Below are 23,217 nucleotides of genomic sequence, written 5' to 3' on the forward strand. Positions count from 1 at the left end.
GTTTTAGCCCTGCTGGAGCTGTACAGGGCCATACTGATCGTATACTTCTAAATATGATGATGTATAAAGAAGTAGAACTCCATTTTTGTGATTTTTTTTGATCCAATTCCTAACTGAGAGGGTCCATTGATTTCAGTGGAATTGTGCAAGTGATTAAGCTGCTTTTTTTTTGTTACAGTAAGTCCTATTCTGTAGACAAATGAACACCCAATTAAGGGAAGTGTTCACCACTTGTTTTACCAAGACACTTTGAGAGAGGATAGGAGTTGATTTGTAAGGAGGTCAAGAAACCAAATAACACAACAAAGAAACATTCTTTTTTTTCCTTAAATGTTTGCAGAAGACGATGGAGGCTCTTTTATGCATGCCAGGCTGAAAATTTCCATTTTATGAAGCTGCTTTTTCCTCTAGAAATCTGTAGAAAAACCTGCTTAAAGCCTCGGTTTTTGCAGGACAATCAGCTGCTGCCTGTGGCATTGCTTCCAGACAGGTTTTCTTTTCCCCATAAATAATCAAGTTTATTTTGTTTGAAGTATTTTACATCCTGTGCTAAGGCATTCATCTTGTGCACACATTTAAACATGTACACACAGGAACATGCTGGGAGATTTTTTTTCTCCAAGGCCAAGACAAAGAAAAGGTGGAGACTAAGTCTGAAGTCTCTTGCTGTCAGTGATGGAGATTCAAAGGTTACTGGATAAGCTCTGAGCCTCTGTGTGAACATCTGAGATCAACTGAGAATGTGTCAAGGTCTATAATGTTACCTAGAAACTTTAAAACTTCTGTGGATTAGGAAAACCATTCCCACGGCTTACTTTGCCCCTTGGGCAAACATTGCCACTCAAAATCGGATAACTTCTGGGATATTACAAGCCCAGAGGCTCTAAGCTATTGCCTTCTGACAATGTAGTTCGGTCCTCATGGGGTGTTAGATGATTATTTTGATTTCATTCCTAGCTTCACCTTCATTATCAGTCTTTGTAAAATAAGAAAATGAGATGGATCAGTTTTGTTGTGCTTATTTATTGGTGCCCTCATAATTCTAGAAGATAGAGTTAATTTTGGAAAAAGACATACTCTTTTCCAGCAGTTGCACTCCAGTGATGAAACATGGATTTCTGTTAAGCTTGAACAGAAATAAATAGAAGAGGAAAAAAAGATGTAATTCTGCTAACAGTTTTGGTATTCTTTTTCCAGTAGTTAGCATGGGAGAAATAAAAATGGGAACTGGCAATCCTGATACAATAACGATTGCAAACATAGCCTAGCGTTGAACTTCAGGTCAAGTAGGATTACAGAAATGAGGGGAAAAACAAGTAGGCTAAGAAACATAGAACAAAATATACCAACTAAAATTATACCTAAGTTGGAAAAAGCTTTTGTGTGTGAGCTTGTTTGTAAAACTGATGCACTACCCACCTCAGGCAAACTGCTGATTATTTTTTTCAATTCCAAATTCTCTGACCTCTTATCCTGGCAGAAAATGTTTGTGGAACTTGCTGAATTTCTGCCAGACTTTTAATTATCCTACTGGGATGTTATTTACAGCCAGCATTTTAGGGTGAGCCTTGGAGGTGCAGTTCCCATTAGTATTAATGATGTGTGTATGCTGTGAAGGTAACTGTAATCCCTTTGCAGATTAAACACTTGATGCTGTCAAATCTTTTCCTAATGCTATAAATCTGAAGGCATTCAAAATGGGTGTAGGCCTTTTTTTTATTTTAATTTTCCATATGAGTGATTACAGCATTTTTGAATGCCTTGGATGAACAAAAAGATCTCTCCAGGAATGATGCTCTCTGCCAGAAAGCATAGCTATGAATGGATGGCCTGATTAGTGTAGGTGTTCAGGATCTTTGAAAGTCACACCAAAGAGTCTATCCAATATACTCTTGTTGGAGCTATTGTAGTTAATGTGTATAAAAACTTGCAAATTTTAATTCTTTGGTTGAATTAGTCCACTGTCAGATTGCTCATGGCCCATGCTGCATTGTAATACATTCAGTGAAGCAGGAGGATGGTTCTGTGAGTTTCACGAGTTGTGGATAAAACCAGAATGTGATCCCATGTGAAAAGTAATTGCTCTTATTTCTGAAATATAAGCTTCTCCACACACTAAGTGTGATATATCTAGTTTTGCTCTCTATGGATGTGTTATATCTTCAGCTGAACAGAAAACTAAGGTAAAGAATTTCAACATCAAACTTGTAGACATGCTGTGCTGGTCTACAATCAAATTAATGTGCAGATAATTGCACAAGGAATTGATAAACATGTTTCAGACCGAGAGGCCTAACTGTGGGTATCCTCTGCACTGGAGACCTCTGCTTTGTAACTAAGCCAATATGGGAATCCAGAAAGAGACAGAAATACAGCTGAAGTACTCACATCTTCAAGCTAGATAGCAAAACAAGGCATTTGAGAGAAAGATATAAACAAATCAAGACACAATGTAGCCTTAAAATTAATTCTCTTTTTCATATTATGCAGTTACACTTATCACACATACATTTAAACACAGAGATATTGAGGCCTGTGGGTAAGAGGGTTTCCCTGGGGGGAAATGGCCCTTGTACTTGTTGGCACTGGCTGACGAGACGGCTGTTCTACTTCATTTGCTACAGGCAAAGCTGAGCTGGCTCCTGTTGCATTCAGGGCTGCATCTGCCTTTGCCATCCATCCACCCCAACAAAATGTAAAGCCTAGTCACATTTATTGCCTCTTTCTTCCAACCATGTGGTGGTAGTAAATTGTTAATTGATTCTTAAGGGTAATCTAAAGGTTTAGCTCATTAAAATGGCCCCAAAATACCTTGTAGTTATTCAGGAATATGATCTGTCCTACCCAAAGCCTCATGGAAACCTGGGTGGGAATGGAAACCAAATGTACTGGGAGAGTCTAGGAGTTAGTTACTACCATCTTAGAACCCATCTGAAGTATCCTTGAAGGAAATGAAGTGTCACCCATTCACATCCAAATTACAATCTGCAGTTGTGTGCTATTTAGAACAAAAGTTTTTAAAAGGGCACAATAGTAAATTTGTGTTGGAGAGAATTTGTCTCAGGCTGCATAAACTGTTTGTGCTCTTTAGCACTGTTCAATACTTTATGAACGTTCTGTAAACTCTGGGTAATCTCTGTTTTAGGTAACAAAGACGTGTCCAGGCTGCATGTACACCAAGCCAGGTACTACTCAAGCAGCAATAAAAAGAGTTGCATCTATCCTGGGTACAGAGTCTGAACTGGAGCAAACTCAACACCTCAGAAGAAAAGATTATTTCTCACTGCTTGACCCCAGTTGTCACTCTCACTCCTTCACTACGTGCAGCTGCCATCTGGGAAGAAGGCTCCTCCAAACCTCTTTAATAATATTTGAAAACACCTATTGAAAAAGGCAGAGGAAATGCAGGTATTACACAGCAAGAAGAATATCAAGAAATTCAACTGAAATCAGGGCCATTTTATGAAGTGCAGAGCCCTCCAAAAATTTCTGACTACACGAACTAGGCGAAACATGGAAGGGCAGATGTCCATCTGAAATAGCATTTTTTCACATAAGTCACATGGAGCGATGCCAGCTGAGACTGGGGATTGACCTCTTCTTTAAATTTTCTATTATTAATTTTTAAAACAATACACAGGTTTTGTAAGTGAAACTGCAAAGCACCCGAGAACATTTACATTGCAGCAGGAGAGCCTTTTTAGTTCTGTGATCACCACTTCTCTCTGCACTTCTAGTTAGTGTTTCTATAAATAGGGAAGTATCTGTTACGGGTAGCCCAAAAGAAGAAGTGCATAATAGTCTTCCCAGTGGGGTAAGTGCTAAGAAAACATCAACACACTCCCAGGTCCTCTACATGCACTCCTCTGTGAGTCTGGGAGAGGCCACTTACCTCTGCAAGGAGAGCCTTCAAAGCTGGAGGTGAGAGTTTACCAGGTCATAAGCCATTCAGGGTCTCTGCAGAAAATTTCTCCCAATTCAGCTGCCTGCCTGCCCCCATGTGTCCCAAACCCCTCACGTGCTGCAGGTGCAGTGAGTGCAAAGGGGCACTGGGCAGTGCCCAGCCACGCTGCAGGCAGAAGCAGCAGAGTGGAGAAGGTGGTAGGAGGGAGAAGCAAGTCATGTTTGGCGGGTGATGCAGTCCTGAGGGCACCTGAAGAGAGTCTTCTGAGAGAAGCCTTGAAGGTCATGGTGGCAGTGGAGCGATCTCCCCAGACTAGATCCTCCAGTTGATATAAGTCTGCAAGGTTAATTGGTTTCTTGGCTTTATGTGATGAGGCTCATTTTCTACCACATGCACATATTGTGGTTCTATGGTAGCTTAGTCAAAGAATATTGCTATCAAGACAGATTTGAACACAAGAAGAAAGTGATAACAAGTGCACTAACTGCATACTTCTGAGCTTCCCTGCCCTGCAGAGGTACCTACACATCTCCTGAGGACTTTTAGGTCCTGACCCTGGCACTTGCAGGTGGAAGAGTGTACTCAAATCCCAAGGCGTTGAAAGACCAGAGTGGGCCATGGTGGGCCTAAGACAGACCTTCCAATCAAGCCAAGCATCAGGGTTCATCCCCTCCTCTTTGTCATCCAGCCCTGTCCCACTCTGGCTAAAGGTCACTAGCGGATTACAGCAGGTTTGGTAGTTACGCTACTGGCAGGATCCAGGGGTGGGAGGCTTAAAACACAGCTGAACACGTGTGAAAACATGGCTGTTTGGGTTACTGTAGGCTCCGATGACTTCTCCATTTTTTCCAGTCTCTAAACCAATGCCTGATTTCTTCCTGAAAGCAATTCTTCACTTTGGTGGTCATCAGCTTGTGAACTGTGTGACTCTTCTATGGGCTGCTTCTAAGATGATTAGGGAAAGTAAATTTTTGTATGCTAGATATTGTGAGTTTTATGCAGAGGTCTGTGCATCTAATGGAATATTTCAGGGACCCATAACCTGAAAAAGATTGAAAATGGCTGCTAGTTTAAACTGTAAGTCATCTGCTGCTGCATGAGAATTATCTGGTGAAGTGTTAAAAGCTGGCATTGCAAGGATGACAGATGACTGGAGTTACTTTCTGAAATACTTGGCTCCTTTTACTGTAAATAGTATCACGACCAATTTCATATATGCAGCTAAGGCTGATCCTAAACTTGGCATGTCTTGCTTTTCTGGTCACCATAGCATTGGATAAACTTCCACAGGTGTGTTTAACAACATGAGCAATATTTATCTGGGTTTTTTGTTGTTGGTTGGTTGGTTGGTTTTGTTGTTGGTTGGTTTTTAACAGGGAAGTGTGCACATTGGAGTGACTTGGTAGATTTTGGGGGTCTTTTTTGCTGAACATGTATGCTTCTTTTTATTTAGGCAAGATAAAAGAATGTGGTAGTACCCGGCGCACAAAAGGCACTTGGTTCTTTGAGAGAGCTCTGAATTTCTGGTGGATTCCTCCACAGGTTCCCATTATGGATGCTACTTCCATACAGATGAGCTCTTCCCTGGTAATGGAGACCTTGTTGATTAGAGGAATTTAATGGCTGACTAGAGTAGAGTTATAGTGTGGGACTGGACTTTGGGCAACCATAAAGAAAAGGCTCAAGACTCCAAGCTTGATTTGAAGTTCTGCAGGAAACTGATATGACAAGGCCCCATGTCTTGCCTCTCAGCTGAGACTGTTACACATGGGAAAACTTTTTCTATTTCCTTCAGACTGAATTAGGGTTCACAAAACCTCGCTGCACCTTTATATGCATGGTGCACGCATGTGTGTGTAAACACTTGGGTAGAACTTGGTAGCATACGGTCTGCCTACAATGCAGGGACTCTAAGATCTCTTAGAGTCCCTTAGATGAGTCACAAAGAGGTGCCTTATCAAAACCCACATTTGCCTAAGTCCATCATCTGACTGAAAAGCTTTGTTCACAGTTCTGCTCTTAACCAGCAAGATATGCATGGAATTTGGATGAACAAAATAATTCAGAATATTCTAGATGCTGCAGATGTTAGCTCTGTGCGGTTCAGAATATTTCTGTGCAGCCTGAGAGCCAAAATCTGCCCTGTACGCTGACACAATTACACTCACTTACATGAAGTGACATGGCTGTAACTAATTGGACTAAGCACGCAAACTTTCACTGCATTTAGCCAAAGACAAACTCTGGCTCCAAATGTTTTTTCCCTGAATACATTTTCATGGTACCTGGCCCCATTTTAGCCTGAACAATACATTTTTGTCTACAGACACTAAAAATAGTTCATGTACTAATTAAAAAAAAACCAAGCTGTGACAGAAAACAATAAAGGCAAGGAAATGGGGAGGCATTTTTACATAGCCAGCAGCTTCCCTGGCACCATTTCTAGCTATGAAGAGGGTTATTAGTAAGCCCAGAATTATATAAACAGTTTCCTCAGCCAGCCAGTGCACACCAGAATCATCATTTACTTTCAAATTATTCAAGTCAGCAAAATCCACCTTTTCATCAGACCAGCGGAAAGATTGGCAGAGGTTTTTAAAAGTGGGATTATGATCAGAAAAATTACTCTCTTTCTCAACAGTTCAGTGCCCTAATTTCATAAACTCATTATTATTCCTGCTTTCTACATTGACAAAAAAAAGTGGTTATTCCTGCTAGCAAAGCACCCTCACCAGCTGCAGGAGGGGGAGCTGCATTCTTCTCTGCAAAATGCACCATCGCAGAATCATCCACAAACTCCAAGATGCTGAATATTTGCTACTGAACATGATAGCTGAGAAAGAAATACACAGATTGAGTTTTGGACTATGCTAATCTTGGTTATAGTTTAAAGCAGCAGGGCAAATCTGATCCGGAGTTCATGAGAAATAAACAGTCTTAGCCACTTTTTGCATGAATTTAAGTAATAAATTTGAGGATAAACTATTCATCTCTTCGGCTTTACACAGTGATGAAAAAGGAGATGACTGGGCCTAAATCAGCGCTAATGTTTGCTCTAGATGTGGCAGAAAAGTGTGGGTACTCCAAGGCTGTGCAAGGCTCAGGGGCTGGTGGCTGCCATGCGCAGCTGAGAGTGAGCTGCATCTCAGGGAGCCCTCGGGCACACCAGGAGGCCCCGGTTCAGTAAATCCTCCGAGATTGCATAACTTGGAACAAGTGAGCAGTCCTACAGTGGGGTTATTATGTGCCTCGGGTTATGCAAGTGCTTAAGTGTTTTGCTGGATAGGGGCCCTAATCTCTCAGTATCGTTTTCTCCTGTCTTTAAAATGGTAATAATAATTCCTCCATCATGAAGGGAAGTAATCGATTTAGTCACAATTACAGAAAGGAAGGGGTCTGTAACTACCAAAAGCAGGAGAATCAGGGGAGTATGTGGAATAATATCCTGGGATGCTTCTTTTATAAAAGGCAGTTCTGTTTTGGAAAGTGCATGTGTTAAACTGCCACTCCCTCTTACTCTGGCTGATCATATGCATTTGAAAAGTAAACCTACCTGTTAAGCTCTGCAGGGAGAAAGCTAACAAACAGTCATCAAGTGAATTGTGTTCCTCACAAATCATGAATAGAATGCCTTCACATCTGAGCAAAGCCTTTGAAAGCACAAGGGTCCTATTTGGCCTGAAGAACCAAGACAGGTTGTCTGAATAACAGGCTGACTTCCCAGGACCAGGAGTTAGAAAACTCATCGCTTTATGCATCACTGGATATGCTGCAAATGCTCTTCTGCAAACACAGCCAGGTACTCGGCATGCCTCCTTGTGAGCGACTTCTGGGGAGCATTGTTCTCGACATCACTAAGACAAATGAAAATTGGAATGACATCCTGATCATACTTCTAGATTATAATAACTTTTAGAATTAAGATAAAAGAAGAACTAACATGAGAAAATGTACTTATGACAGCAATACCATTATTCTTAAGCCATAGGCCGTTTACTGTGACAAAAGATGTGGTTGTGGCCTGATGAGTAAGGGCAATGTTCTACCATGTGCACTAGCTGAGCCAGTCATGTCGTTAATTGCTGTTGGTGGAGCAGTCCTGCTGCCCTCTGCACGCCCTGCCCTGGGCTACCTCGCCTTCCTCATGCTGGCTTAGGTGCTTCATTTCAGTTCAGCTCCCTGAACCTGTAAAAAGAGACACTCAGGAGGAAAAACCAGGAGAAGGGTGTTTTCCAGCCCTGATCCGCTTAGGTTGGGTATGCAAATTTGCCTGACATTTTCTGCATAGAAGCTTGACAGCAGCTTGGTATTCATCTTAGTACTTAGACATTTCTTCAGTAACATACAGGGAGGGTGAAGGCCTTTAAAAATCAGCCAAAACTATCCTGATAGATAGCTCTGCTATATTCCCACTAACCTCTAGAATTCAAGCAATTTCATGCATCATTACCAACTCCAACAAAAATCAATGGTTGTAATTGAGACACAGCAAGCCAATGTGTCTCCCACGGCAGGGTTGCACCTGATAGCTCTGCCAGGACAAAGCAGGTGGAAGGGGAAGGCTGTTTGCACAGCAAATGACCTCTCTCAAATATAGCCAGGTACTGAGCAGGCTCTCTTATGAATGACGTAATGTAGAGCAGCTCAAGCTAGCCATTGAAATAGCATTGTGCTTTCTGTCTAACAGCACAGGCTATGAAACTATAGAAACCTTCTTTTGCATATCACCTACTGTGTTTTTCTGATACAGGCTGATTGTTAGTGAAGACAAATCACACCTCATTTTTCTTACATATAAAATGTTGGTATTGCTTTAAAGCTGTCAGCTGCTTTAGCAAACGCTGTGATGTGGTCATTCACCTTAGTAGGGATTATTTCTTATCAGGAGGAAGTTGACTTTTTCAGAATAAGGGGGAAAAGGGCCTTTTATGACAAACTCAAGCTGTAGTTGACTGTGGTGCTCCCAGGAAGTGTGATCCTGTGTAGCAGGATGGAAACAGCCTGAACCCTTTGCAGCCACATCAGTCACCGTGTTGTCTCAATATAAAATGTAAACGGGTTGATTTCAGAAGGGTATTTCTGTAAATTAAATAGAGTGCAAACACAAGTCTAAAAGCAAAATAAATGTTCTGCAAGATATTTGAAGTCTTCTAATTTTGTTGCCATTGGATTAACCTCCTAGCAGAAAGGAAAATGGACTCTATTTGTGCAAGTTAGGACCTTCCAGAGAGTTTGCTTGTGAGAAGGTGTGGACGTGTGGAATGCTGCAGGCTGACAGATAATGTATTTGAAAAAGTCTTTGAAGCTGAGCTTATATCAGGTCCCCAAAATTATGGCGGCTGTAAGTTAAACTTGGAAAAACAAGAGAGGTATTTTACTATCAAACATATATTTTGTTCCCAGACCGAAGCCTTTCCCAGTTGCAGGTGGCTTTGGTCTTCTGCCTAAATACTATGTGTAGACATGCACCGCAGGAGTGGACAGAGAGTAAGCGTTTGGCTCTGCTGTACATGTTTTATATAGAGAGAGCATAAATAACCATGGTAAATAATAGAGTTGGTAAGCATGGTAAATAAGAGAGGCTAGTTCTCTTTCTAATTTAATGTTGGAGCTCATTTGGCTCGGTTTTGTCTTTGTGGTATTATAAACAAAGGAGAGCTCCATGTAAGGCAATGGGGACACTTTAGTTGGAAATAGCAACAGAATGAGGCTCACTGGAACCATTTACATGTTGGAGAAATTAGTTGAAAAATGTGTTTCACAGTCTTGATTTCTTTTCCCCTCTTACCATACAATACTGCAGTTATATTTTAGTTTGGAAATTTGAGTTTTGAGTACTTAAAACTAAAATAGGGCAGAAATAGCAGAAAGACACAAAAATAGCTGGCAACGTGAGCTAGACCACAGTTTTCAAAATCTCAGAGCCAGAAGGAACACCTGCTTTTGAGAGGACTACAGTCCTCTGTCCTGAGATTTCTCCTCACCTCTGGAATTAAGAAGAAGTATTTCAGCACCAAGGGCATGTGTGGAACAGATGACTGATGACCTCTGTTCCATTCAATGGCCCTCTGTGGCTTACAAGGAAGACAAAGCAAGGGCTTGGCCCATTCCCTAAGCTTACCTACATATACCTTTTATATCAGCCTTGCCCAAAACAGCTTTTCCTTGTAAAGTTATCTGCATGACAAAAAGACAACTGACGACAGCTACGAGCAACACCTACTTTCTGTGGATGACCTCATGTCAGACTAGAAAGAAAACTGCCTATTTTGCTGGAATTGCCTGCAAGAGTTTGAATGCTGCTTCATTGCCTGAGAACACATCGCTGTATTTCTTTGTCCTTCTTACCCACAAGTTACCTAGTGCTAGTCCTAATAGCAAGGAACTAAACTGAAAGGGAAAAACCAAAATATTTGCTGGAACAAACTGGGTGAGCTTGTTCTGTCCTTTAATGAAGACCCTTTTTTCTGCTTGCTCTGAAGAATCTGCTTTTCTGCATCTAGTAGAAATTTTAACATTTTTCATTTGTATTCTGTTTTCTTTTATTAGACCATTGCAGACAGTTTCTTGTTTTTCTGTAAACATATCCAGTTAAGACAAAGCCACTCTAATTTGTCCCAAACTCGTCCAAGTTTTGCTGACTTATCCCTTTAGCACAAGTCATCCACACATGATTTATCTACATATAAAGGTAGTTTTTACATTGATTTGCTAATATTTTGCCTTTCAGGTGAACCACAAGAACCCAATAAAGGAAAGGAAAAGGTAAAGAGGCATTCTGCTCTCACACCACCTTTCACCAAGACAGGCTGGAAGTCTTTTTCTCCTCTCACCCACCGCAGGAACTCCCCCAGTGTTCACTATTCATTGATTGAAGTTTTAGGCTGGCAAGGTGCCAGTGAGTTCATTAGTGGCACACTGGATAACAGTGCAGACCCAGTCCTCCAGGATTTAAACAACATTTTAACAGCAACATTGTGATGGCTAGAAGAAATTAAACTCTGGCTGGCCCGAGCTGTCTCAGGGGGTCCAAGTACCCACAATGTAGCAGATAATATAACAGACTGTTACCTCCCATCTGTAGGCAGCTTTGGGAGACCAGATGTCTCATGCCTTAGTAGCTAACTATCTGCAAATTGAAGTGTGCAAAGCTAACATTTTTTTGCAGTCACCTCACTACTTACTTTTGGGATTTGGTTTTTGGCTGCAATGATCAGGTCCCATTAATCTTGAAAACCTCTTAGGACCGGAGATAACTGGAAACCGGAATCCAAATCTTCATGTTTAGGAAGTTACTTGAGGATCCGTCCTGCTTTCCTTGTGCACCTGCAAATACAGCTTCTTTTGTTTGTTCTGGAAACAGAGCTTTAAAAGGGGAAAAGAAAAAAAAAAGAAAGAAAGAAAATGAAAAACATAACACACACAAATGCTCTTGGCTGAGTGGGATGTGCCCTGAAATGAGAAAGCTCCTGTACCAATAAATCATGTCCGGTGGCCCCAGGCTGCCCACACCCGCCAGGCTGTCGTGGAGGTGGATAGGGACACTCTGGGACAGCTGTGTGGGTCGCTGTGTGTCACTGATGCACAGGGTACGGCTGTGCCATTTGCAGCTGCATGGGTCACTTATGCAGGGCACCGCTGGGTGGGACGCTGCCGTGCAGATCAGTTCTGTGAAGGCCACCACTGTGCAGGACATGGCTGTGTGACACTGCTGTGCAGGACTTGTGTGGGAGGGACATCACCGGGGGGGGGGGGGGGGGGGGGGGGAGGGGGGGGTTGGGCACTGCTGTGGGGGGCATCACGGGTCACCACTTTGTGGGTCCCTGCGCATGGGGTGTTACTGTGTGGGGTATGGCTGTGTGAGACGTGGTTGCATGGGACGTGGCTGTGTGGGATGTGGCAGTGCAGGACATCCCTGTACGGGATGTTGCTGTGAGGGTCATCGTGATGTGCGACATTGCTGTGTGGGACATCGCTGTGCGGGACATCCCTGGCTATGACAGTGTGGGACACCGTGGGTCACTGCCATGCAGATCTTGTGGGGAACATCCCCTGCCGTGCAGGACACCCCTGGGGACACGCACCCTCCCCACCTCCCGCTCCCGAAGCTTTGCCGCGGCAGCCTGGCCGCTGCCCGGGCCCCCCGGGGCAGGGAGCGGGGGCGGCCGGGCCTCCCAACCCGACCCGGTGGGGCCGGGAGGGCCGGGCAGGACCGCGCCGGCCGCCCCCCCCCCGCCCCCGCTCCCTGCCCGCCGATCCCGCCCCGCTCCACCGGGTGCCGGTGCCGGCCGGAGCGCGTAGCGGCGGCAGGATCCTCACGTCGGGGCGGCGCGGTGGCGGGCGGCGCGGTGGCGGGCGGCACGGTGATGGGCGGCGCGGCGCTGTCGGGAGCGCTGTGGCTGGGGCTGCTGTGGGCCGGGAGCGGGGCCGGGGGCAGCTGCTCGGGGAAGTGCTGCGAGGGCCGGGACGCCGCCTGCGTCAGCGAGGGATGGAGGGAGGGAGGGGGCTACGGGACCTGCTACTGCGACGGAGGATGCCGGCGGGCCGGGGACTGCTGCCACGACCACGGCCAGGCGTGCCCGGGTAGGTGCGTCCGCCCCCTCCCCGGCCCTGGGGGGAGCCCACCGAGAGGGGCGGGGGGCGCCGAGCGGGGATCCCCCGGGAGCCCGGGCCCTTTCTCCAGGCGCAGTTAGCGGGCTGCCTGCCGCTGCTTTGCGGGGTGAAGGTTGCCCTGGGGGCTGGAGTGGGGGGTGCGGTCAGGGTCTCAGCTGTGAGGGGGCTCTGCAAGGGCGAAGCCCTCCCCGGTACCACCAGCCGCGGGGCGAGGGCCGGAGCAGAGACCAGGCTGGGGCTGTGTGAGCGCACCAACAGGCACAGGCATGGGGGAAGAGAGACCTTTCCCGCACTAGGCATTTGCAGGGTTTCTGGATCAGCCATAGTGCAGTGCCTGGCGTTTGCCGGTCTGAAGTTATTTTCCCTCTAAAATGTGATGTTATGTACTGCTCACTCACACTCATCCTAAATTCACATCGGTTACAGTGGGGATGTGGGATTACAGAGACAACAGGGAGATGGATTTAGTGCCGTCCGTGTTTCTGAGCGGGTTCCTTATGTCTTGCCAAACATATACCAATGAAATAATCGGGGAAATCCCCAGGGCAAGGTTTTGTTCTCATTTCTAGGGGCAGGAATCAGCAAGGATCCACCGTGAAGGCAAGGACTTCAAAGTGAGCATAGGGGAGTGAGTGAGAGGGTCCTCTGCCAGCCTGCAGGGAAGGCCTGGCTCTCTGCAGAGCAGTGGCAAGGAGGGGAAAGTGACCCAGTTCTACCAAACTGAACCCAGCAGCCTCGTAGGTGTTTACACCCCCACTTTCCGTGGTATTTCTGCCCTTTGTGGTCTACACAATTTGTCCTCCCTCCTCTCTGCGATGCGGCACGCAGCCCTTGCTTTACAGGTGCAGCAGGGGTACTCAGCCAGCCTCACGTCTCTTCCCGGCTGGCTGGACGCATGCCAGCCTGCAGCCAAAACGGCATGAGTCCTCTGCACAGTCCTGCTAATTTGGGTGCATTGAGCAGGCTCAGTGCTGTGCTGACATAGCCACACAGCTTGGGGACCCATGTTGGCTTGCGTCTGCCTGGGTTGGGAAGGGGGAGTATGACTGTCAGGTGGTGCAGACCCATCCTAGGTGACGTAAAGCTGTGCAGACTCAGCAGAGGAGAACCCCAGGTCTCCAGAGGAAACACGGTCAGTTCTCTCACCACTCAATAATCTCTTCAGAATAACAGAAGGGAAAAAAACATGCACCACAAGGTCTGACAGAAGGTAGCATCTTTAAAATTAGCATTTTTTTAATATATTCATATTTCATTCAGGAAAATCAGTAGGGAGAGAACTGACAAGATGCTTGCTTGTCACATAGTCACAGCATATTGTGTCTTTTCAGTAAATCAAATGATTTTGAATATTCAAGTATAGTAGGAGAGAGCTAATAAAGGTGCATAGTGTCAGTATTAAACCGGAGCTGTAATCTGATAAAAATTCATATGCTCTTCAAAAGGAAGCTCTAACTTGTGCTTGAAAAGAAAGTTTAGACACTTCTCTTACCATAACTTCTGGCACCTGATGATGCCTTATTGTGTTTAAGATGGTATTTTTTGTCTCAAGCACAGTGGTGACGCCTCAAAATGCATGACTGTCTTGTACCCTTGTGTGGACAGTGCGTGCCCTAGAACCAGGCAGAAAGATGGAGTCTTGGCAAAGTCTCCCTGCGTTTCTCTCTCCTGCACCAGGACTGAAATTTGACTGTCTGTGGTGGCCCAGTTCAGGGAGCTAAACCCGCAGGAAACTGCTCCTGTTTTCTCTGTTTCCTATTTTCGGCTGGTTGGCTCCCTGCACTGCCTCACTGCCCAGCTGTGTGAGCACCGCTGCTAGCGCAAGCAAAGGGAGCAGGATGTCTTGCATGAATGTAGCATGGGTGGGACAGGATTTTGGCAGCCTGAGGAGGTGAACCTAGAATCATACATCCAAAACCTACAAAACTGATCACAAGAAGTCATTCTTTTGAAGGCAAATGATCATATATACTTTCTATTGCAAGCAGCCAGTAAGTTATGTCTTGTATAAACAGAATATAAATAGTTCCAGTGGGAGTTTGCATCAACTTTAGACAAGTGTGGCTGGAAATTTTAGAGTAATTTTTGTTCCGGTTGGATGTTGAGGTCTCACCGTTGAGTGTTTCTAAATTCTTTCTGAGTGTTTAATGACACCAAGGGTGTTTATTGGCATAGTTCGCTCTGAAATAGTTTTGAATGTAGAGTTCACAAATTTAGAACAGAAATGTGAAGAAAGGTGATCAGTGGTTCTCGTGCTACAGCTTGTTTGTCAGCCTGTTTGCCACTCATGACTTCAGCACCTGCTGAAATGACATTTCATCCTTTTGCAAATATTTAACAGGATGAAGTATTTGGGAAAAGTATGAGTGCTTCAAGTGTATGTAATCAAGAAATGTGTTAGGAATAATGCAAAACCAATACTCCAAAATAATAGAAACCACTGAAAGGAGGGGTGTCCTAAAGCTGCCAATGCCATGGTTAAATTCTGTCGTGCCTAAAAATCGTAGTAGGTCTGGGACTTTATAAATAGATGGCTCAGCAGAAGTCCATGGGCTGCTAAACCTAAGTCCAAGGGTTTTCACATTAAGTATCTTCGAAGTTCTAACAATGAAGAAAGAATATTTGTACACAGAGAGCATTTAAATAGGAACGACTGTACAATGAAAAAGCCTGAAAAAGGAATGAGTTTGTCATTGAGTCGAAGTTGTTAGTCTGAGAAAATCCATAGATCCTTATACATTATACATTACAAAATATGTTGTGCAGTGATTCAGTAGAGATACAATAATCCTCTTTTTTCCAGAGATGGGAAAAAATTAAATAGAGTGTAACTCAGAAAAAACCCCAAACCTAACCAATCACTTATGATTCACAGTGCTGTAAATGGAGAAAAAGAAAATACCCTGACCACTCAAGCTGTGTTTCATAGGATAGCAATGTAATTTTTCAGTGTAATTTTGAACTTCTAAGTGTCTCATTAGCTTTCACATTTTGCTAAGTATCTGAGCACAAATCCTGTCCTTCAGGTTCCTTTGACTTGCATCCTTCCCATTTTTTCAGTGAATCATTTCTACCATCATTGTGTTAACTAAGCTGGACCAATAGTAACATAGACAGAGACCGTAACAGTGTAGCTATGGATCCCTGATACTTCTTTTTGTATTTCAAGAAATGGCACAATTCCTTTTATGTCAGCCCTGGGACCCATTCTCTGTCATGCTGGGGAAGTTAACATCTTTCCAATGAGGCACAAAACTGATGTACTGTCCCATAATAGTTGCTGGGTACTGACTGCAAAAGCGACATTATTATCCCACTGGCTAAATTCCATTCCAGCAATCCAATGTTCTTATTATTCCACATGACTAAGGCAATTCATACTTCTTTTTCTAAATCTTGATGACCATAAAATTGCCATGTATTGCTGCAGATGACCAATATTTAACTGTCACCTTGGTTTAATTCTAGTAAGATGTGAAGCCATCACTTCATTTGTTGTGCAGCTACTCAGTCCCTTTGGGAGTTTTCTACATGGAGAATGGGATGATAGACCTGATGTTATCTGTGTATCAAGGTGCTAATATGGGACTAAAATTATGTGGAAATTCTTACTTCATACAGCCAAGGAAGGGAGCCAACAGATAAGGAAAAAGGGCTAGAGGACATTTACTGTCCTTTGGGTACTCTAGGTAGAACTAAGATGTGTGATCAGACATTGAAGTCTATGTTTCTACTATTAAATAGAGTGGTGCCAAGGACTGTTTTCTGGACCTGCAGCCAGCTGGCAAAGACTGAGGTCCATACTACATTTAGCACTTGTCCTGGCTATCCCATGACAGGGTCCAAGACATTTTTACTATCACTGCTTTTCTTTTTTTCGAGTTCAAAATGCTTAAAACAAATGTCTGGGGTTTGGGCTGCAACACGTTAGAGCGGTGCCTTCACAGCCACAGAGACTGTGTCTTGTGCCCTGGGGTACCTCGATGTGCCAGAGCAGTGCCTAGTGGTGCAGCATCAGGGATCTGCACATGGAGCCATATGCTTTTTCAGTGTAATTTTCCAGTGCTGTTTTACAAACTATACCTAGGATCTTCCTGGAAAGGTGTTTATCAGTAAACAGAAGAAAATTTCAGAGAATGCTAACAGTTAAGCAGGATGGACAACTGGTGGCCCAATGCTCAGGGCTGCTCTGTGGTTCTGTTTCAGTGGAGTTCCTTAGGGTGTGGGATGCAGCATCCTCAGCCACTCGTGGTGCTGTCAGACCGCTCAGAAGTGGGCAAGTTTGGTCAGGACAGGTGCACAGTGAGAGGAAAGGAGGGGAACTGTGATGGTACAGTAAGGACATCTGCCAAGGAGCCTCAGTCGGGGGTTTTATCTGCTTTACAATGGCTGTAGTGCTCCAAAAAAATTGGAGATGCAATGGCAGAGCAAACATCAAATTCTGTGCCTTATGAGAAGAGTCACAAACACCAAAGAGGTTATCACATTTTACTCTTCCCAATGTCTTGTACTGGCAGAATCCTAGAGGGCATGGAATATTTTCCTGAAAGACTAGTTTGGTCCCATCACTTTCCTGTAACACAAATACAAGTATGTAACTAGTAGTCAAGCTGTAAAGCTTCTTAGGGATTAAAATTGTAATCAGAAAATGCAGGAAAAAAGAAGGTTGAAAATATATGATATGTTCCATTACGAGCTAATGAGAAACAGAACACATGGGAAAGGAAAAATCTCCGTTCAACTAGATAATGAGAGGTGTGACTCAAAACACTTCAGAAAGCCCAGCCATTGATTGTAACATATATTTTCCACCATTCTCTAAGTATCATGTTGAAGACTTGCCTTTATAAAGGAGTGGAAAAGCAAAGTAAAATGTGATTCACACTACACAGAAAAAGATTTTCAGCCTGCTTGTAATGTGCAATTAAAACAAGTCTTTGAAGAACTGGGGAGTTTCCATATCACTAAGAAACCATAACATTAACATAGGCACCTTTAGGCTTTTATAAGACACTGTGCTAGTATTTCAATTACATGACATTAATTACAACTTTATTGAAAAAGCAAGCCCATCAGAGGACAGAAAGGAGCTAATGATGTTAGGGGAAGCAGCATGGACTAGTACACAGCGCTGCAGTGTTTTGATTGCTTATTTCACAGTTAAGGAAAGCTGCAGAGGGCCATTCCTTGCTCGCCCAGCAGCATAATGTGCATGCATGGGAAAGCTGGCACCGCTGCTGGTGTCCTAGCAGAGGACATTCCCTCTGGACACACACACTGATGAAAGGGGAAGGGGCCTGGAGGGATGCAGCTGCCCAACTTGAAGCACCTACCAGGTGGCCTCCAGGAAAAGTGGCTGCTGGAAATGAACCACTGGTCAGATTAAAGGTCCTTGTGGGCCGCAGTTGAGGACTACTCACGTAGGGAAATGACTGCTTATTGTCATATGATTCTTCTGCTTGAAGGATGCCCACGTGTGAGACATTTTTCTTACCTGTTCTTTCACGGCTCGGCCTGCTGAGGCTGTGTAGACTTGAAATTCCTATCTGGAGAGGCTGTGTTTGTTCCATCAGTAAGCACTTGGATATGATCCTCATCCAGCCCCTCAGGGGTCAGTGCTCAGTACAGTTTTGAAGTACTGTAGAATGCATTTTGACTGCTAAAAGTGAAATTGTTAGGCCACACCGTTTTCAAAATCTGGGGCTTGGTGTTCCTGGAGGCTAAGGAAACTTGAGTTTGTTTCATGGAAACGTGAAACGGCTGTGTGTGTGTTAATGGGCAAATAAAGTGAAGACTTGTGTATGTAGCTTCTTAGTCAGGAATAATATGTCCGTCACCTGCTTCTGTATTCTGCAAATCAGGCTGTAAAACCTCTTCTTCTGTAGCAGATTATTTGTATCCACCTGGAAGATACCTCGCATATTGTCCATACTTCCATTAGCAAGGTTGACACAGAGCTACTGTTTTGCCAGAATACAAATGAGAAATGCAAGAGAAAGGAGATTTACAGATTGGAAAAATGTGTGTCACACTTAATGTAAATGAGAACTACAAGGAACACGCCATCATTCTTAGATGCACTGCAGAGAATAAAATAAGCAAGGAAATGGCTAGTGGATAACAGGTATGATAGATTGGAGCATTTCTGAGTTTCAAGACAATACCAAAACTAAGAGATGCTTAGTTTTCCATTTACATCTCTCCTAGAAAGGTTACAAAAAGTGACAAACATGACATGAAGGCTCATTGGCTACATAATATGATGATTTAGGTTTTTTTCTAAAGAACCTGTGTGTTATGTAATCAAAAAAAGTGTCAAAGGCCATAAACTGGGCTAAAGTTTTCAACAGTTGCCAGAAAAGTACCACAGAACACAAAGTATTTTTCTTTCTTTCTTCATCTGAGACCTTCAGTGAGCTCACCTAATATATGTGAATTTAACAGGTGAAAGGAGTTCTTTGTACCTCTGACTATTAGGCTGGGTTAGGAGAGGTACACGTGTATGGTAGCTGTACTACTGATTGCTCTCTGCCTGAGGAAATGCTGTCTCCTATAACTGAGTTTACATCCAAAACAATGGCACTTGCCCCATAATGTTTTGGTCAAGTTCAGAGGAAGTTTGTGACCCACGAGAACTAAAATGCAAATATCTATTGGACTGTTCTGTGGTGGGGAATGAGCAAAAGAGGGCCTTAAAATCACGTTTTCACACATTTAGCACATTTAAGTATCTGCATTGTTGTAAAGCTCTGTGTACATCAGTAAACATACAGACACAGAAACACAACTCTGCGCACATCCCTGCATTGTTCTGACACTAAACAAACCCGAAATTATCACCAGAAACTGTCTTTGCAGCAAGGACCATGGTGCAGGATACTCTGTGTTAAAACAGGGCAACAAAGATGTGGCAGTGCAACTTCATTCAGCGTCGAGGAAAAGGGGTTAGAAATCAATCTGAGGGGAATCAAGAGGGCTGAAAGGCTTCCTGAATTCTGCTACTTTATGTTCAGAGTTTAAACAAAATCTGGTGGCGTAGGAACTGCCAAGGTAGGTCAGACCACTCACTGGTCTAGATAATCCATGAGTTGGCCTCCTTCGGGGCTAATGCCATGTGCTTCAGAAGATGGTACAGAAGAACCCCACAGCTGTAGTGAAAGGTTTCCATGAAGAGCTGTTTCTTTCCGGACAAAGGATGGAACAGGGAGCCAAGCACTGCAGACATGTTTGAACGTTAAATTTGAAGATGAAAATGAAAGCATGTAAAAAAGAAAAAATCAGCCTTACTACGCAAGCTCTTGAGAGCAATTAGGATAAAACAGAAGTCTTGACTGCTAGTAATGTTTAATACTGCTTTGCAGCTCTTCCGTGCATTGTGGGGGAGTGGAGTCATTGGAGTGGCTGTGCAGAACAATGTAAACCTGATCTGCGGGTACGTAGGCGCTACGTACAACAGGAACCTAAAAATGGTGGGGAACCATGCCCTGCTCTAGAAGAGAAGGCTGGCTGCCTGGAGTACTTGACATACCAGGGAGAGGACTGCGGCCATGAACATGGTAAACTCTCTTTATCTGTATATTGTGCCCATCATGGCCTTTGTAAATTTTACTGATGTCAATGAATGGAAAAAAGTGCATCTATCTGCAGCTAGCTGATTAAAAATACAATTTTAAACCTTACTTTCTATTGCCATATTGCTCTTTATTTATCTTTTTTTTCCTACTTAGGCTTTTCTTAATTTCGATTAAGTAAACCACTAAGCTGCATGCATTCCTTCAGTTTCTTGATTTAAGCCCCTCTGTGCAAAGTTAGAACACAGATCCAGTACGGAACACAAAACAGAGCTCCTTGTAGGCTTCCAGCACATCCTGTTTCCTCACAGACTAGATGGTGTGCATTTCCAGACAGATTTCTGCTGAATAAGGAGAGAGCTTAGCTGTGGGGAACGGGCTTGGGGTATGAAGTTGCCAGCATTTTATCAGTTTTTCAATAGTCAGCCAGCAACACCATCCACAAGCTCCTGATTCATCCATGCACCTACAGTAACTGAAATATGACTCAATGGTGTCTTGCTGCCTTACCACAACTGTTCTCTTCCTCAGTCCCTGCTTTCATAACTACCTCTGAATACGGTAAAGAAAGAAAAAGACGAGCAGCATCCTCTCTCTGGCCTTCAGATAAAGAAGCAGCTGGGTAATCTACTTATCATATGCATGTGGGTCATCTTGTTCAATAGAAAATAGCTGGCTACAGAGAAAAATGTAATTAAATTTGCAATAATTAAACAATAAGCTATAGCTTGTGCTGTTTTTCTCTCCTGCAGTTCATTTGTGTGTTCTAGATGTTGTTTTTTATTACTTGCTAATTGTACTGAATTAGATATTTGGGTCGTGGCAAATCTGAGGATAGCCGCTTTTGAAAGCAAACAGTAAATAATGCTAAATCAAAGCCAAATGTATCCGTAAGTGTTAAGGCTGAGAAATTAGATGTAGGTCTCTGAACAAACAAAATGGGCTGAACGTGATCGGTCTCAAGAAACCTTTCTTGTAAATTAATTGACACAAACAGTAAAAAAATTTTTTTGGTTTCCAGTAGAGATGGTTATGAAGTTTAAATTGGGCTATTACTGGGTCTGTAATGCTCTTAATACTTTGCCCTATGCTACTTTCCCCAGAACAATAAAGCCCACTGGTATTCTTAAAGCCTCTTTTCCATTTTCTCTTTTTAGCAGCATAGACGAAAAAATACGGGCTACTGAGATCTAGTTTTCAATGTAAATTAAGAACACAGAACACAACCAGAAAGTGAGATTATACATAAAGCACTGGACGGGGGGCATGGAATCAGAAATAGTTTGTGTAATGTTTTTAAGAATCCATTAATTAGGTTAGGGCCAGAAACAGGCTTGTTAGCAATGATGTTGTCTAACTTGCACTTCACAAATACCACTCGTATGATACATACATTTGAAATGTATACCTAGCTTATGCATTACCGATTATAACCAATTTAGTGTTTTTCTTTCTGAGCAGATACTGTGTAGAATTTAAAACCGAATCACTTTCACACCACTGTGCTTTGGAGAATCGACCATACGCTCAATGGATGCAGTACCTACGAGAAGGACACACTGTGTGTGTAGCTTGCCAGCCTCCAGCTATGAAAACAGACACGCATCGTTGTTCTGGAGATGGGCATAATGCAGATGGGTAAAAAAATCCATTTTTCTGTTCTCTTCTGTAGCAAAACCTAGTACAGAAGTTAAGACTACTCAGTCTCATTGAAAGCTGCATTTACCACACCCTAAAACTGAAACGGCTCATATCCCTTGTACAGCTCAGAAGACTGACCCTTTCAGTTCTCACAGAAACTGCTTTTAAAACCTAGATGAAATTGGTAAATAATTTCAATATAAGAGTTCAGTGCCTTGAATGCTTAATTTACTACTGTGAAGGGATGATGCAACTTTTGTAGTGCAAGAGGTCTTTTTACAGCTACAGGCACTTTCACTTAAAAACGGTATTTCCTGCCACAATCCAAATCTGATTTCAGGTTTAACAGTGGTGGATCATTACGCTTCACAAACCTACACACCTGGTTTCTAGAACAGTAATTTTTAAAGTAGACATTTAATATTTGGAAGAGATTTTTATTTGATCTACACATTTTTTAATATGCATACTACTTAATACCTGTACAACCAGCTACTCAATCTACCGCACTGTATACTATACTCAGGAATATAGTGCTTGCTCCAGGAAGCATTTTAAGAGCTAGATGAGCTAATTAAAGTCTTACACTATCAAGCAAATCCAATCTTCTGACAAGTTATACAACACAGCCTAGTTAATATGAAATGTACAGTTTTCAGCATTTTAATTCCTCACTTATTGTCACATTTCAGAGGTAAAATCTTACACTGGGAAGCAGTTGGCAACTCTCAGTGCCAAGGAACCTGGAAGAAGATTCGGCAGCTGGAGCACTGTTCATGTCCCCTTGTGCATAGCTTTATTTTTACATAAAAGTCTGAAAGACCTTTGAAACAAAAAGATTAAGAAAGTTAACACCAATGCCAAGAAACCTAGACCTTTCCGCTGCATTTTCTGGAGCCTAATCAAACTCTAAAGGAGTCAGAACTCTGGAAGAAGCATTTCAGGAAACTCTGCCTAAAAACAAATCACCAAGACTGATCTTTGTATTAGAACACTAGAAGCATGCATCCATGTTTTTCTTTTGTAATTAAAAGAGCTAATGTTTCTAACCGTAGTAGCTGCTTTTCCTAAAATTCTCATTCTTTATTGACCACAGTTCTGTCTACAGGCACTGCTCCTTACTCAGCAGTGAATCCGCCAAACATTCACAAGTCTGAGAATAGTTACTGTCATCATTAAATAGCAAGGGTGAATAAAAATGAAAGTTTGAGAGCTAAAACCAGATTTCAGTTTTGATCCTTTGCTCCTTCCCAGTACCATCTACACAGCTGTTTATATTACAAGTGGTATTCTTCCTCTATATTGCAGTTTTCATGTTCAGCCACTTTTATGAAAAGGTGTATGCTAGTCAGCATTGTAAAGGAATCAGTCTTGTTCAGAATTTCATGTCACTTAATACAGTGTGAACTTTATGGCAGATGAACCTAAACAAGACTTTGTGACCAAAGCCTTGCCTAAGATTAAAAAAAATCACTTATTACTAGTTAA

At 43.1% G+C, this 23,217-nt stretch overlaps 1 protein-coding gene and 1 long non-coding RNA gene across 3 annotated transcripts; one reads left to right on the forward strand and one right to left on the reverse strand.

Annotated features, from left to right (window-relative positions):
* Positions 1 to 963: 963 nt before the first annotated feature.
* Positions 964 to 11,574, reverse strand: LOC130146820 (uncharacterized). 2 transcript variants are annotated; one of them, XR_008821023.1, is made up of 5 exons: positions 11,380 to 11,574; positions 11,089 to 11,269; positions 7,458 to 7,758; positions 3,893 to 4,946; positions 964 to 3,381 (listed from the first exon to the last, which is right to left on the reverse strand). It is a non-coding gene; the product is annotated as an uncharacterized LOC130146820 (long non-coding RNA). The 2 variants fall into 2 exon arrangements; XR_008821024.1 differs by lacking the exon at positions 7,458 to 7,758.
* Positions 11,575 to 11,753: 179 nt separating this feature from the next.
* SBSPON (somatomedin B and thrombospondin type 1 domain containing) lies at positions 11,754 to 22,783 on the forward strand. The gene is made up of 5 exons (XM_056333338.1): positions 11,754 to 12,487; positions 19,879 to 20,073; positions 20,620 to 20,710; positions 21,550 to 21,726; positions 22,422 to 22,783. Exons 1-5 carry the CDS (start codon positions 11,932 to 11,934, stop codon positions 22,537 to 22,539), a joined length of 1,137 nt encoding a protein of 378 aa, XP_056189313.1. The 5' UTR covers positions 11,754 to 11,931; the 3' UTR covers positions 22,540 to 22,783.
* The last annotated feature ends 434 nt before the right edge of the window (positions 22,784 to 23,217 follow it).

Source organism: Falco biarmicus, chromosome 3 (genome assembly GCF_023638135.1).
Source record: "Falco biarmicus isolate bFalBia1 chromosome 3, bFalBia1.pri, whole genome shotgun sequence".
Classification (NCBI taxonomy): Eukaryota; Metazoa; Chordata; class Aves; order Falconiformes; family Falconidae; genus Falco; species Falco biarmicus.